Here is a 16,072-nt window from a genome sequence, read left to right on the forward strand (position 1 = left end):
TTTTTAAAGTGTCAATCTCTCAGATTTTCATTACATTTGATGTCTGTTAGGTCACTATCAACTTCGGTCGACTGAAATAGATATGTATATATTCACTGTACATCTGTGGAGACTCTACCAGCTGTTCTATTCAGCATTTTTACCCCCCAAAAAAAATCCACCAATTATGTTTAATGCAGATTCACCGGCAGTGAGCCAATCAGAAGCAGAGAAACTCATCATGTGATCCTTCAAACACTATGACACTAAGTGAAGCCCAGCTGATGGATTAATGATAATATTAATAATACATTTTATTTGTATGGCACTTTAAAAAGTACTCAATGCACTTTGCATGGTAATAAAGATGAAGGCAGAAGCAACAGAGCACTAATGGATCACAGAGTGAGAGCAGATTTAGAAAGGAGCATTGAATGACTTATATACGTTGCAAAATAAGTGTGTATCTCAAAGACTTTCATATCAATAACAAGTCTGTTGAGTCCCTTTTTTTCGCTGTTGTAGGTTACAAAGATTATGATCCACTGATAAAAATATCTATACATTTGCAGCATGACAAACTCTGTGTGTGAAGCAACGTTTCCAGACAGAAAAGGTGGAAATCGAGTTGTTCTCAGATAAGTTTAACACAAAAAATGGAACATTATAAAATATATTTGCAAGTCGCAGCCTTAAATTTGAATTTCCAAGACATGCAACCTTTTTGTAGTGCAAAAAATAAGAATATGCAACACATTTAATAACACAATTTCCCAAGTTTTACAAAAATCCAGACTTTGACGATTGATAAAAGTGTGAGTTTTTAGGCGATTCACACATTTCCAAGTTGCTCTGTTAGATAGGTGACCAAACTATGATGATACCAGATTATGGGACTTAATACCAATGAGAACAAATGTTATGATAATAAATGTAGTCTTTGTGACGTTTGCTTTTACTGATCCTCAGACACTCCATCTCCGAAAAGATGTCACTCATTAATACAAACTTGATATTTATACTGTGGATTTTATGTCGCTCGTTTCAATTTATAATCAGATATAAAAACTGTCAAAGGAAAGAAAGCGGTTTCAGTTCAGTTTCTGAATCTTCTCAGAAACTGAGAGAGTTACGAAGATTTAATGAGACGTTAAATGTGTCGGAATAATAACGAGAAGCATTTATATCCAGAGAGCCTCATCAGCTCAGTGTGTGGGTTTAAAGCTCATCTCAAACCTCCACATTTAAACCAAATAAACACATTTTATTTACCGTCTCAACAGACTACAGAGGAACAAGTCTAATAATAAGAATGTAATAAAAAAAGTTTAAATATGAGAGGAGTTTTAATAAACAATTACACCACATGTGTCAAACTCAAGGCCCGGGGGCCAAATCAGGCCCTTGGTGGATTTAATTTCGGCCCGCAGGATAATTTCTAATTACTATTAGATCTGGCCCGCCGGTATATTGCACGCACACCTTCACTCCATCCTGAGGGTCTCCTCAGCTCAGACCCTGACCCCAAACATTGATGAACTTGCACCCAAGATGAGATGCCAAGTATCTGGCTTGAACTAGCATCACAGAGCAGCACACTGAGTTTCCATGGATGTTTCCTTCTGCACTTTTTCTCTCACGGCAGCAGGGCATGTTTGGTTTTCTCTTTGAGGGAAATAGTTTTGTTGAAGCTGTTGTTGGCCTGTGGAAAAATGTAATCATAAGAAATGACTCTGGAAAAGCTCCAGATAGAGCCATAAGAAATGAATGCAACTGATTATTTAATGTTTCATGTTGTTTTTATAGGCAATAATTTAAGCTTTGTTAGTTCCAGGTTTAATATGTGCAATAAGTTCATTTCAATACGTTTTGCAATAAACATTGAACCAGTCCGGCCCTCGGCTAGTACCCATTTATTTATTTTGGCCCACTGTGTATTTGAGTTTGACACCCCTGAATTACACAATTCTTTCAATTGACTGTCATGTTGATCCTAGTTATCAATATCCTTTAAATCACCTTTTACATTTAAATTAAAATCTCTTTTTCACGGGTGACCTGGCCCAAAGGACAGATTTAACTGTGTTGCAGTAATAATCGCAAATAATATAAAAGTATAACAAATACCGCCGTCGTAAACTAAAAGTAAACCGGCAAAACAACAAACAACATTTTTAGAAATTAGGTATTATTATAAAACAATTTAGTTTGACGTCTTAAATTGAGATAACGATAATACGGTTTATTTAAATTAAACGTGAAGGAATTCCTATATTTTCCTCTATCAGTCAATTTGAGTAAAAAACGTAAACGCGGTCACAATAAACCAATCTTCTTTCTCCTGTGAAATTACAGCGTATTTTAAAGCCTTTTTGCCAAATTCTATTTTAAACTTTGGGCTAAAACTGCAGGATAAATCTGCTGAATATCAGTTTTTTCCACATGTAAGTATAGATGGATAAGAGGGAACCAGCATAGGAGAGATTAACGGATAGAAGTCTGCGGACATACAGAAATAGATATTTAGCAGCAGCACAGAGTAGAGTTTGTATGAGATTTTTACATGTTTAAATAAAGTGTAAAGCAAAATGCTCCAGTATCAAACTACTGTAGGCTGATCAGGTGTTTTTTATAAAGAGCAGATCATCGTAGTCCAATAAAAAATCTGCAGAAATCCAACGTTTCCTTGACCGTAATGATTGATAATCGTGCTTCCTGTCCGTCTGGGTGAGGGTCGGGGGGGGGGTGAGGGTGAAGGAGGGAGACAGAGGGTGAAGGAGGGGGGTTTGACCTCGGAGTTAAGAAGCAGAACAAAATGGCGGCTGCAGCTCTGAGCTTTTTTTTACTCGGAATATTAAAAAAAAAAAACGTCCGCCATTTTCTCCTCCAGCAGCGCGGAGAGACGAGGAAGAGACAAACTGTTAACGAGGTAATGAGCCAATTAATCAATCAGCCCTGACCAGGGATTATCAGCTGATTGACAGGTGAGGAAGAGGGGGAAATGAGGGGAGGAAGAGTAATCGATCTGAATCAAAACATGAAAAACTAATTCGTAGAAAACAAGACGTTCAGAATAAAAGCTACGTTTGTAAATGAATTCATACAAAAAATCTGCATGTAAAAAAATATTACACATTTAAAGCTACATACAACATTTTTAAACTCATATTAAAAGCAGTGTTCCTAAGAAAAACAACTAAGAAAATCAATAAAAAATGCGCTGATACAAAAAACTCAAAGCGTTGAAAACCTACGAATTAAAAGAAACAAATAAATATACAAATTTAAATCTGAATTTGTACAAAAATATCCAAATCAAAAGCCAGGTTGAAATAAAACTTACATTTCAAAGCAGAATTCATTCAAAACTACAATTTGAAAGCTAGTCTGCTCAGTGAACTTTAACAAACCCAGTTCATCGTATTGGTTCTTTACTGGGAGTCGCTTCAGATAACAGCTTTTACAGTGTGTGTTTGACCTCTGACCCCCCCAGACATAAACACGTCCTTAAACTCAGCTTCACCTCCAGAGATCAACACTGACGGTGCGTTCAGGGACTCTTTGTCATTTCAATATTGTATCTTGTTTTCCTTGAACCATCCTCAAACATTGCAACACAAAACACGCTTTTTGAACATGATAATCTGCAAGGAAACAAACAGACAGAACGTTTTATAGGTCAAACATCCCCCTTATTGATATACTGTACATATTTAGACCACTATTATCAATAGATCTGAGCATCTGCCCTACATTTCAGTGAGTTATCTGGTATGAACCCGAAGGGTGTTCTCGCTCCTACTTTTCCAGTTCAGTGAACTCCTTGCTGCATTAAGGAAGCCTGCAAACCCAAAATGTGCCTCTTTAAGACGAGCTGCTGAAACAGACCTGTCCACAAGAAGTCAAAACAAATTGTAGGAAAGTATCCATAGAGCTCTCACATTTCCAGAGCTTGTTGCTTACAATAAGACTTAGCTTTTGACCCATTAAAAAGTCACAACAGTTCATGTTTACCAGCAGAAATAAAGTGTTAAACCGGGACAATTTATTTAATGTCAGTCTTCCTTACAGTACATCCCCACCTTGTTATAACTCTAGTGCACCACATTACATTAGTGCTCTTTCTCCTCTCCCTTAGTGCCATGGTGAGTTAAACTAAAGGGAGTGTGAATGCAACAAGAAATGTAAGAGTAACTTTTTATTTTTTTAAATCTGCACCACAGAGGGACATACAGTATGTGTTAAAGGGGCCCTATTATCATTTTCAGGTGTATATCAGTATGTAGTGTCTCTACTTTAAAGAGTCCTCTCCTGCTGATGTTCAGGTGTATATCAGTATGTAGTGTCTCTACTTTAAAGAGTCCTCTCCTGCTGATGTTCAGGTGTATATCAGTATGTAGTGTCTCTACTTTAAAGAGTCTTCTCCTGCTGATGTTCAGGTGTATATCAGTGTGTAGTGTCTCTACTTTAAAGAGTCCTCTCCTGCTGATGTTCAGGTGTATATCAGTATGTAGTGTCTCTACTTTAAAGAGTCCTCTCCTGCTGATGTTCAGGTGTATATCAGTATGTAGTGTCTCTACTTTAAAGAGTCTTCTCCTGCTGATGTTCAGGTGTATATCAGTGTGTAGTGTCTCTACTTTAAAGAGTCCTCTCCTGCTGATGTTCAGGTGTATATCAGTATGTAGTGTCTCTACTTTAAAGAGTCTTCTCCTGCTGATGTTCAGGTGTATATCAGTGTGTAGTGTCTCTACTTTAAAGAGTCCTCTCCTGCTGATGTTCAGGTGTATATCAGTATGTAGTGTCTCTACTTTAAAGAGTCCTCTCCTGCTGATGTTCAGGTGTATATCAGTATGTAGTGTCTCTACTTTAAAGAGTCCTCTCCTGATGATGTTCAGGTGTATATCAGTATGTAGTGTCTCTACTTTAAAGAGTCTTCTCCTGCTGATGTTCAGGTGTATATCAGTATGTAGTGTCTCTACTTTAAAGAGTCCTCTCCTGCTGATGTTCAGGTGTATATCAGTATGTAGTGTCTCTACTTTAAAGAGTCCTCTCCTGCTGATGTTCAGGTGTATATCAGTATGTAGTGTCTCTACTTTAAAGAGTCCTCTCCTGCTGATGTTCAGGTGTATATCAGTATGTAGTGTCTCTACTTTAAAGAGTCCTCTCCTGCTGATGTTCAGGTGTATATCAGTATTCAGTGTCTCTACTGAGACATGTCTCCAGGCTTTAATGTTCAAAAAGCTCTTTATTTTTCTCATACTGCCTGTGCTGCAGCACCTCTTTTCACCCTCTGTCTGAAACCAGAGCCCAGTCTGCTCTGATTGATTAGCTGGCCGGCTCTGTTGTGATTGGTCAACCGCTTAGAGATGTCCCGCCCCTTAGCCTATCACGTACAATGTGTTGGAGCGCTAGGATTTGAGCCTTTGCAGACCATTTACATGCACTTAAAACCTACAGAACACACAGGAAGACGAAACCCTGTAAAAGCAGAATAGGGCGTTGATTTTAATGTCGTCTCATTCTTCAAACCGCTCATTTAGGAATAATCTCCATTATGTCTGATGATTGCACTTAATTTAACTGTTTCTGAATAAACTGTGGATCAGATTGAGATCAGATTTCTTCGGGATGACCTCATGCTTTCCTGATTGTCTGGGAACTTTTATTTCCTCGTGAAAACTTTAATGACATTAACATTTTTGAGGTTGTTGTGTGTTTGGCTTTGTGACTCTGCAGCCACAGACGAACACTTAACGTCCTCATCATCTCATTTACTGAAAGTGAGTCACCTACAGCTGACCCCAGACCAGCAGCAGGGCGGAGATCAGTCTGAGCAGAGAGCCAGAACACTGCAGTAATAGTACACAATGAGCTTCAGTACACACAGATAAAGGATAAGACAGAAGCACTCTTTTGAGCAGCAGTTAACCTTAAAATTAAATATGGAGTCGATCCCAGATCACGCATACATTAGAGCAGGGGTCTCAAACTCAAGGCCCGGGGGCCAAATCCGGCCCGCGACTTCATTTTATGTGGCCCCGCAAGAGCTTGCAAAGAATATAATACGTTTATTATACGGTTACATGCCACTTTACAGAAGCAGGTTGCCCATAAACTACATGTCCCACAATGCATCTCGTTTTGTGACATGCGCACTGAAGAGACTTGCAATTATTTGCCCTGGACTTCTGCTTTCAGACGTAGTTAATTACTAAGTTATTATCCTATCCGATAATAATCCAATTCAGAGGCAATAATGTAATATAATACATTATTTTATATATATATTATATATTTATATAGTTACAACCGGCCCTTTGAGTGCAACCTTTATGCGAATGTGGCCCGCGATGAAATTGAGTTTGACACCCCTGCATTAGAGGGTTTGGAACATTTTGTCTTCAGTGATTGTAATCTAATGTTAAATGTCTGTTTATTGTCTTAATATTTGTCCTTAATGATTTCTCAAATGGAGCTGATGGGCTGCAAAAAACATTTAAGTGACAATAAAGTATCATTGTATTGCAAAATACTGCAAAATCAGCAAAAAGGTATATCAGAAACGGCAACACGGCAGGGACCAAAAGTACCAATAAGTCAAATGAAACACTCAATGAATAGATACTCGTGTTCTCGTAAGGAAATAAACCTGAACCTGAACCTGACTGATTGCACCCTAGGCGGTCGATCGATTCTTCAATTGGTCGATAGTTAGAAAATCTATCCATCGTTTCGTCTTTTCGTCTGGTTCAAGTTTCTCAAACGCGAATATTCTCCTGTTTTCTTCTTCAAATAATAAAAGGGGATGACTTTGTTTAGTAGCAGCTGCAGAAAATGGTATATTCCTACAGAAACAGAGATCATTTTCCAATGGGAATTAGCAAGCAACTTCTAAATCGACTTTATGCATCCACCCTTAGATTCAGTTACTCATCACACGGCATCTTGGCATCTCTAATAATAATAATACGTGACACGCAGAGGTTTATATTTCATTTCAAACCACTCTTAATTTGAGTTTGGTTTGTGCTGCACACGTTGAAACGTCGTACAACTTTCCCTAAAGGTTCAGTGAAAAGAGTTTCACAAAAGGAATCGATTAGTTGTCGGATAATAAATGAATAATTGGGAATATAACATTAACCTTAACTGAAAGCCATGATTGTAAACTACACTGCTCTTGGTACGGTTGTTGATTTCTCGTAAATAATTGTGTGTGTTTTATCATTCTGTTTTAAATGTACTAATGTCTTCAGAGGTAGAGGTAGGTTAAGTGATTATATGTGTTAAATAATTGACGGATTAACAATCAATTATCGTGAGTTGCCGAGCGACATCACTTCCTGTAAGCGGAGTGTTTCAATACAACCCCAAGACAAAACATTTCTGAAGACTTTTCATGTTTCTTTGCTATTTTATTCTAGAAAAACAGCTGCAAAGTGCGAACAGATATCCGTAAATAAATACAAAGAGCCGCCATGACATCACGGTGAAGATATCTTTTATATTGTGTATGTTTCTGAGTGCATCGTCCCCATGAACCAGAAATAGATCCGCGCTCTGATTAAACATTTACCGTGTTGTTACTGAAGGACCCCTCGGCTGCTTTTATTGTGAAGGTCAGGCGAGGACGCTGCTGCAAGAACACGATGTGCATGTTTGTTCACGTTTTCATGTGTTCACGTGTTCTCATGTTCACCAAGTCCCATGATCATAACTTCACGTGTCCGGGTGTACACGTGTTCACCTGGACGTCAGACTGTCTTCTGTGTGTTTCTAGTATTTGTCCACCGTGTTTCTGACAGTGAGGGTGGACTGAATCACAGAAACAGTAAAGGGGATGTATATATGCTCAGAGTTCTGGTATTAACAGCCCATAAAATGAAGTCTTAAACCTCAAACCCCCTTACTTTGGAACAATGGACAGAAAGACTTACGGTTGTAAACTGTATGGGAAATGTAACAGCGAAACTACAACTCAAAATGGAAGTGTATTTAGAGAAATGGTCACCTTGTTGTAAGATATTTGGCAAATTGAATATATTGTAAGCTTCTAATTGGACTCTATATTTTCTTATGCTTTGTTGATAATTACTCTTATATATATATTGTACTTTTTGATTATATTATGGATATATATTTGTGTATATAACAGTATGATACTGTATCTGTACCATGTTGTGTGAGACTCACTGTCAATGAACTTGTGATTAATGATCTTGTGCTTTCAACAAACTCATCATAAGAACTTAATGACGGAGGGTTATTAATGCATCAGCGCTACAAAGCTCTTCCTAATGAAACAATCAATAACAGCAGTTAGAGAGCGCCTATCAGATTACTAATTGAAGTCAAATGGCTCAATGAGAACCAGCGATGTCAAATCTAATGCTGCTTATATCCATCTTGGACTAGACTATATTTTAAGTTGATGAAAGCTGCTACGGTAGCTTTTTTTGAAATTGAAATTGTGTAGAAACTGGGATTTTCTTCTCAGGACATTTTGTGAAAAAATCTGAAAACGTCTTTTTTCTTTTGCAAATTATTTTTATTATCAATTCTGCAAAATTCACTTCCAGAGTTGAACAATATATGATGAGGGAGGTCCATGAGCTTCACACTGATGGGGTTATTTTGTCACACTGGGACACTGTGATGAGGTCAGGTTTGCACAATTACTCAAATAGATTTCTGTACTTAAGATAGAAAAACGGTGCCATTTCTACGGTAAATCTACGGTAAATGTGCCGACCTCTGCTCTGATCCACTGACCTGACACAGATTCAGTGACTGCGTTCAGTCACATCGTCTGAATCTGTAGAAAACTACTGAAGGAAGTCCTACAAATACTACTGATCCATTCATCGACTATTGATCGCAGCTCTGGTACAAAAAGTCTTCATTTCTCCAGTCATCAAGTAACTTCCTTAATTTCCCCGTTGTGCTATTTCTCTGTATCTTAGGAAATCATGATTTATAAGAATACTACAACATAAAACGACATTTGACGCATATTACTGTCCAACAGTAGTGATGAAATCCTGCAGCTCCTCTACTAAAAACACTCAACGTTTGAAGTTGCACACACTTAAACTAGCAGGAATGTAAAAGAAAGACTCTGCTGTAAAAATACAATATGTCCTTCAATTACCGCTTATTCTCTGCAGCACACAGTGACGTAGTACGAGGACACTTCGACTACTCTACAGATACACTGTTCAAAGTATTCTTCTGAAAAGTGGTGACATTATTTTCACGGTTGGCTGACTCAAACTTGGTTTTCGTTACGTTTTTACATCTCAGTTTTAGAGTCCCACATGTTTCTGATCTCAGGCTGTTAACCACATGTGTCACTCACACAGAGAAGGCCTCCATATTTCACGTATGATGAAGCTCTCAGTTGTATCACATTATCCTCCTCTGCACCTTATGGACTCTGTACGTCTAATATTTCATACTCACAGCTTGGGAAAACAAACATTTGATACGAGCTGAACTTTAGACACAAGTACCGAGAACCATGACACTGAGAACCAGAACTAAAGTACTACATTAAATACCGCTGGAATACTGCAGAGAAATATCACAGGACTACTACTGTAGAAATGACCAGAGAAATACTGATCAATACGATACCGATACTTCAGGAATACTACAGAAAAGATATCAGGAATACTGCATGGATGGAGCAGGAATCCTATAGCGAACTGACTGCAAGAATACTGCAGCAATATTAAAGGTATCTTAATGAATGCACTGCAGCCATCCAATGGAGAATACTACAGGAATGCTACAGGAATGCTTGTCAAGTTATGATCTGGTCTTCATGATTGACTCCTGCCCAAACTTGAAAACGGCCCGATTCCCTCCAAAAGGACACATGGGACAACTCAGATTTGCATCATTCCTCTTTATTTTGAGTTATTGCAGAATTATTTCTGCTTCATTTAGCCTCTTGATAGCCTTCTGATGCATCATTCAGGTTGAACACCTTAAACACAAAACATACTTTCATTCACTTCATAATCAAGTTATAATTAAACTTAACACTTAAACAAAAATAATTGCATCTCAACAAAGTAAATTATAGCAGAAAATACTATACAAGGACAAGAAGATTCGGAGACAGTTTCTTCCCGCGGGCAGTGAGACTGTTAAAAAATTGAACTGTTGAAACAACTTCAAACATTCATCTGCTACTCAGTATTATGTATCTAATACCTAATATATATATATATCATTCCAATAACTTGTATATAGACTCGTACTGCACTATTCCACATCATCACTTTATTTTATTTTATAACTATTATTCTTTTTGTATTGCTCTTGCTCTTATTGTTATTATGTTATTATGTTGCATTGTTGGAGAAGCCTGTGACATAAGATTTTCAACTACATAATTACTCTGTAGCTATGTTAGTTTGACAATAAAGAACCTTGAACCTTGAACTACAGGAATGCTGCATAAATTCTACAGAAAATATCACGTGAACTGTATATTTTCTGTACTATACGAAATGTTATGCAAGAACCCAACCGAATATATAGGAGGAATACTGCAGCAATGTTACAGAACACACTGCAGCAGCCATACGTGGACAACACTACAGGAATGCTGCATACATTCTACAGGAAATACAATGGGAATGTTGCATGAATAGTACAGAAAATATCACACGAACGCTACAAAACGTAATGCATGAATCCAAACAGAATACATAGCGGGAATACTGCAGGAATGTTGCAGAACATACTGCGGGAATGCAATGGAAAATACTACAGGAATGCTGCGTAAATTCGACAGGAAATACAACAGGAATACTGCATCGATGCTGCATAAATACTACAGAAATACTGCATGGAGAGTACAGGAATCCTTCGGGAACATACTGCAAGAATACTGCAGGAATGTTACAGAACTTAGTGCGGGAATCCAATGGAAAATACTACAGGATGATATACTACGTGACATGCTACAGGATATACTAAAGGAATACCACAACATTTCATCAGGAAAGCTTCAGAATATAATGCAAGAATCCACTAGAAAATACTGCACAAATACTACGGGAATCATATAGAAAATACTAGAGGAATGCAATGGGAATACCCAAGAAAACACCTCTTAAATACTGAAGGAGTACTGAAGGAGTACTGAAGGAGTACTGAAGGAGTACTGAAGGAGTGGTGCAGGTAAACTACAGAACAAACTGAATAGATGATACAGGAACATTTTAGGATTACAGAAGGAATGCTGCAGTAATATGACTGAAGACCTACAGGAATACTGGGATCCGGCGGCTGTAAACTCACATCTGGAGGACCACACACACACACACACACACACACACACACACACACACACACACACACACACACACACACACACACACACACACACACACACACACACACACACACACACACACGCACACGCACACACACACACACAAACACACACACACACTGCAGCTTCAAACATGTGTTTGTTCTTTAACTGTAATTCCTTAAATGGATATCCTTCCTGCTCTAAGACCTCCAAAATAAAACCATAAAACCTTTCAAATAAAACCACAAAACCTCCAAAATAAAACCATGAAACTGAACCGAGACACACCGCAGGCTCCTATTGGAGCGTTCAGACAGCCGACAGCCTATCAGAGGGCAGAACAGAGAGCTGCTAACCGTCTGCTGCCAGGCGTTATTATTATAGAAGCACCACAGAAGAAGAGAAAACACTGATATGTTGGTGACTTCAGGGGTCAGAGGTCACAGCAGGAGCAGGAGACCGGGGTCAGGTGCAACATAAACTGTTTTTACTAAAAACCAGAATTCAATTTAAAGCGACTTAACACTCAGACATTTAACCCTTTGTGTCTACGCTAAGTGTGTTTTCACTGCAGATCGAAGTCTGATATTATCACGAGTTTATTAAGGAATATAATGAAAACCAGGAACTCATTACGTTAAGTATGATTGTAAGGGACTTAAGTGCAGTATTTAAGTATTTCCATTGACTTCCATCTCATATTTCAACTACAGCGCAGAAGCAAATTTTGAATTTTGTCTCCACTACATTATCAGAGAGCTTTAGTGACTTATTTTATAAATAAAAACGTACGGTATGTCTAAATGTAATGCAGTATTTTATGAATATCTACGCAATAGTATATCAAGTATCCACAATGCTCCACATTGATTTAACTACAACATTAAATCGTGCTTAAATGCAGGGTTAACCCTAACCCTGCACTGAATAATATTAGATTTTACGATAATATAACACAAAAGTGCCGCTTTCAAATGTAATTAGCAAAAAATGCTTCTATAGTTTCCCTTAAGTGAGATTTTGAATTCAGGAATTGATTCATAATGGAGTATTTTCAAAGTAAATTAAAAAGTCTAAACTATTACGTTTTTAATTTTGGAATTTCTTTCTACCTTTTTCGCTGAAAAGTGAAAATAGTGTTGTGAAACAGAAATGAAACATTTTCAATTTTATTTGAAGAAATGTTTCTAAAGGATCATTTTCAAGATGGATTATCCTTTCGCTGATTCCACCGATGAACCGACTGATAATTGAATTATAAAATACTTAAAAATCTTCATCTTCTTTGAATGTCTTATTCTGTTGAATGAAAATCATGCATCTTTCAAATCATTGCTGAGGTTAATTGAATTTAATTGATCCCTTTAACTGAATTAATTAGTATTCAGTTTTTACAGACATATTGAAAGTTATCAGATTTTCATATTGTAAGAAATCATTTAGCAGAATACATTTGATATGTTATATATTTTATATGTTTTATATTTAACTCATGCAACCTTTTTACAGTGTCGGCATTGCGGGGGTCCAGAGGGGCCGGGCCCTCCGTCAGGACACTTCACATCTCTCACTGGATGTAAAAACTATGTATGTTAGCATGTATATTTGAGTATTATCATACTAAACACATGAAGCTGATGTGAACTCTTAATACTGTGTTTTATCAGGATTTTTATGTCATATCAGACTCAATTGTGTCTCAATATCTGAATATATCTGTTCGTCCTCTGCCGTTCTTCTGAAGGTTCTCACAGTTTTTACTCATTGTTGATAATTATGGAGTTTTTTTATTTCATATTTATCCCATTTGTGCTGATAATGCAATGTAGTGTCCTCTGAGATTAATTGAACACAGATCTAAAAATATATTCTCAATTAAAGGTCAAACTGGCTGAAGAATTTGAGGTTTTCCCCTTATATTTTATTATATTTTAGGAAAAACCTGTTGTGTAATGTGACAAAAGACTTAATATAGAATGAAAAGGAAAGTGGTTGTATCTTAGAAAGTACAAAAAGCACAATCAAGGTGCAATTGAATATCATAAATGTGCACAAATATGAGACGTAGAATGCATATGGAAGAGATGTATCAAGCACAATGAAAGCATGTAGCCTCATTTTTCAAAACTTTGACTATTGATAAAAGAGAGATTTTTGATGTGATGTAAAAATAAGAAAGTCGTATATTAGGTATTTGCTCAAAGCATGTCTGTACCAGATTTGGAGACTTTAGAGCAATCATAACACATTTTGTGGCATTTCTATCATCATAGCAAATACAGTATTTGGGCACAAATGGGTTAAATACATTACAGATGAGTCCTGGTTTCAGATTTTGTATTCTTTTTTGGCTGTAAAACCAAATTGTCTAAATGTGACACTTTGATTTGTTTCAGTTTGACTCAAATATGTTTTCTATTTGCATAACGTTGACACATAAACTGGATTATAATCATTTCATTGACCCTAAAAGTGGTTTAAAGTATATGAATGTACAGTTTAACAAAAGTGAAACACATCAGACTGGATGTTTTTCATATTGGTGATTCAAAATCTTTTTAGGAGGTTTTAATAATGTTTCTGGTCTTGATTTTGATTTTGGACTGTTTATTTCTTGTGTCTTAATTTCTCTTATGTACATTGCCTTGTTTTTTTTATGGTGCTGCAACGCAAAAATGACCCAAATTGGGATCAATAAAGTATCTATCTATAAAATAATATTGTGAAATAAAGTTTGGAGGATTAAAGGAGCATTTCACAGTTTTTTTCAGTTTTTTTTTTTTTTTAGCTGTTCCAATAGATCCCGGTCTTCCCTGTACTCCCAGTCTTACTCTCTGTACCCCCGGTTCGGGTCCGGTTCGGGTCCGGGTCTTACCTCGGGTTGGAGCTGTTCCAGTAGACCCCGAACCGGTCTGAGATCAGGCGGTCGTCGGGAACCGCGGATCGGCAGAGCTGCAGGCCGAGCAGCAGCAGCAGCAGCGGCCGCCCGGAGAGCTCCATGTGCGGCTTGTCTTCAGCTCTGAGACCCACAGGGACCAGAACCAGAACTCATGAAAGACTCTGAGTCTCCACTGATGTAGATCTAATCACTTTTTTTGATCCACACATCAATCACTCATCGATTATCAGCTAATTATTTCCCAGCAGGCACAGCGATAATAATAATAATAATCCATTTCACTTCTTCTGTGAGGAGGAGAAATCCCGTAAAACCGGTAGATTGGTCCAGATCCGCCTCCAGGAGGACAAAGTGTCCAAAAGTTTCATGTTTTCACCCAATCAGAACCGGATCAGAGGACCCGTGCGTCCATGTGCGCGCGGACTAAACTCGGTCCATAACCATTTGCGCGCAGTCCGGATCAGACTCTCTGTGGGTCTTCTTTCGGGAACAGCTGCTCAGAGTCAGCCGAGGAGGGGCTCTGATCTCCGGGCAAACAGCGACCCGCAGCCCCGAGTCTCCCCGCTGCTGGAGGCTCAATCCCCCGCAGACAGTCCGCAGCAGGACCGGGGTCTCTGGCTCTCTTTCTCCCCGGATCCCCCCGCCTCTCTCTGCTCTGCAAACTTTCCGCGAGTCGCGCTCTTTGCTCTCTTCGCTCCGCAGCTGCAGAACCGAACCGAGCTAAACCGAACCGGGTCGGAGCAGGAGGAACGGGACAAAGAAAGCAGAAAGTTAGTTGGAGCTGCAGGAGGAGCGTCAGTCTCTCTCGGTCACCGGCTCGCTCCTCTCTGCTGCGCCCGGTGCGTCCTGCGGGGGGCGGAGCTACTACTGCTGTGTGTGTGTGTGTGTGTGTGTGTGTGTGTGTGTGTGTGTGTGTGTGTGTGTGTGTGTGTGTGTGTGTGTGTGTGTGTGTGTGTGTGTGTGTGTGTGTGTGTGTGTGTGTGTGTGTGTGTGTGTGCACTCTCTCCCCCCTACCCCCCCCCCTCTCTCTCTCTGTAACTACATGGCCATAAGTGTGTGCCCCCCCCCCCCCTCTTCATGTTCCTGCAGACAGCAGTGATGTTTTCCTGCAGAGATGTTGTACCCAAGTCATACATTTTTTATTTTGCACAACAATTCCTTTTATAATTCTGCAATTAATTACTTTCAAAGTATTTTTTTTTTTTTAAAAAGACTTGATGTTTGCATTTTATTGTTTTTCCTCCTCTGCAACCTCTCTGCAAAACAGAAAATTAAATAAGAGGACAAGTGAGTATTAGTCACATTATTGTAGAAACACGCACCCTAACAAACACTGGACCCTCACAGCATTTCAGCCTCTTGGACTAAAGCAGTGACTGACCGACAGAGCGAGCTGTAGAGCTGTGCAGCTGAAGAAATACATTTAAAAATTGGTAAATTTAGCGGAAAGGATTTAAGGATTCAAAATAAGAAACCTGACAGTCCCACACCTTCTGAAATCCATGAGAAGATAACAATGACATTCATATGGCTTTCTCCAAAATAATTCTGCTACACTTGCAAGTAAAACAAATACAGTATACGTACACAGATATTAGTAGACATTCATTTTCTTAAAAGCAGTTGTTTCAGGTTGAGGTCATGACCCTGAGGGGTTTTATTGGATTTTAATAGTTGTTACCCACAGAAGAAAACCCAGAAATGTGACATTATCCACGAACATGTGTTTATTTGTGTTGTTGTGAAGGGTGAGGGTTGGACGGATTGGACACGGTGCACAAATCCACAGAGATACACAAGGTCACAAAGTGCAGAAGTAGTTTCAAATGGGTCCAAGTTGCATTAAAGGTAGGGTAGGTAAG

The 16,072-nt window shown here is 38.5% G+C and overlaps 1 protein-coding gene across 1 annotated transcript in view; it reads right to left on the reverse strand.

Moving 5' to 3' along the window:
• LOC117497746 (ephrin-A2-like) overlaps window positions 1–15,019 on the reverse strand; it is a 96,821-nt gene extending 81,802 nt beyond the window's left edge. Inside the window, exon 1 of the mRNA XM_034149754.1 lies at window positions 14,187–15,019. Coding sequence (XP_034005645.1) covers window positions 14,187–14,311 — 125 coding nt within the window. The 5' untranslated portion in view covers window positions 14,312–15,019. The remainder of the gene's footprint in view (window positions 1–14,186) is intronic.
• Window positions 15,020–16,072: the final 1,053 nt, after the last annotated feature.

This window comes from Trematomus bernacchii, unplaced genomic scaffold (genome assembly GCF_902827165.1).
Source record: "Trematomus bernacchii unplaced genomic scaffold, fTreBer1.1, whole genome shotgun sequence".
Lineage (NCBI taxonomy): Eukaryota > Metazoa > Chordata > Actinopteri > Perciformes > Nototheniidae > Trematomus > Trematomus bernacchii.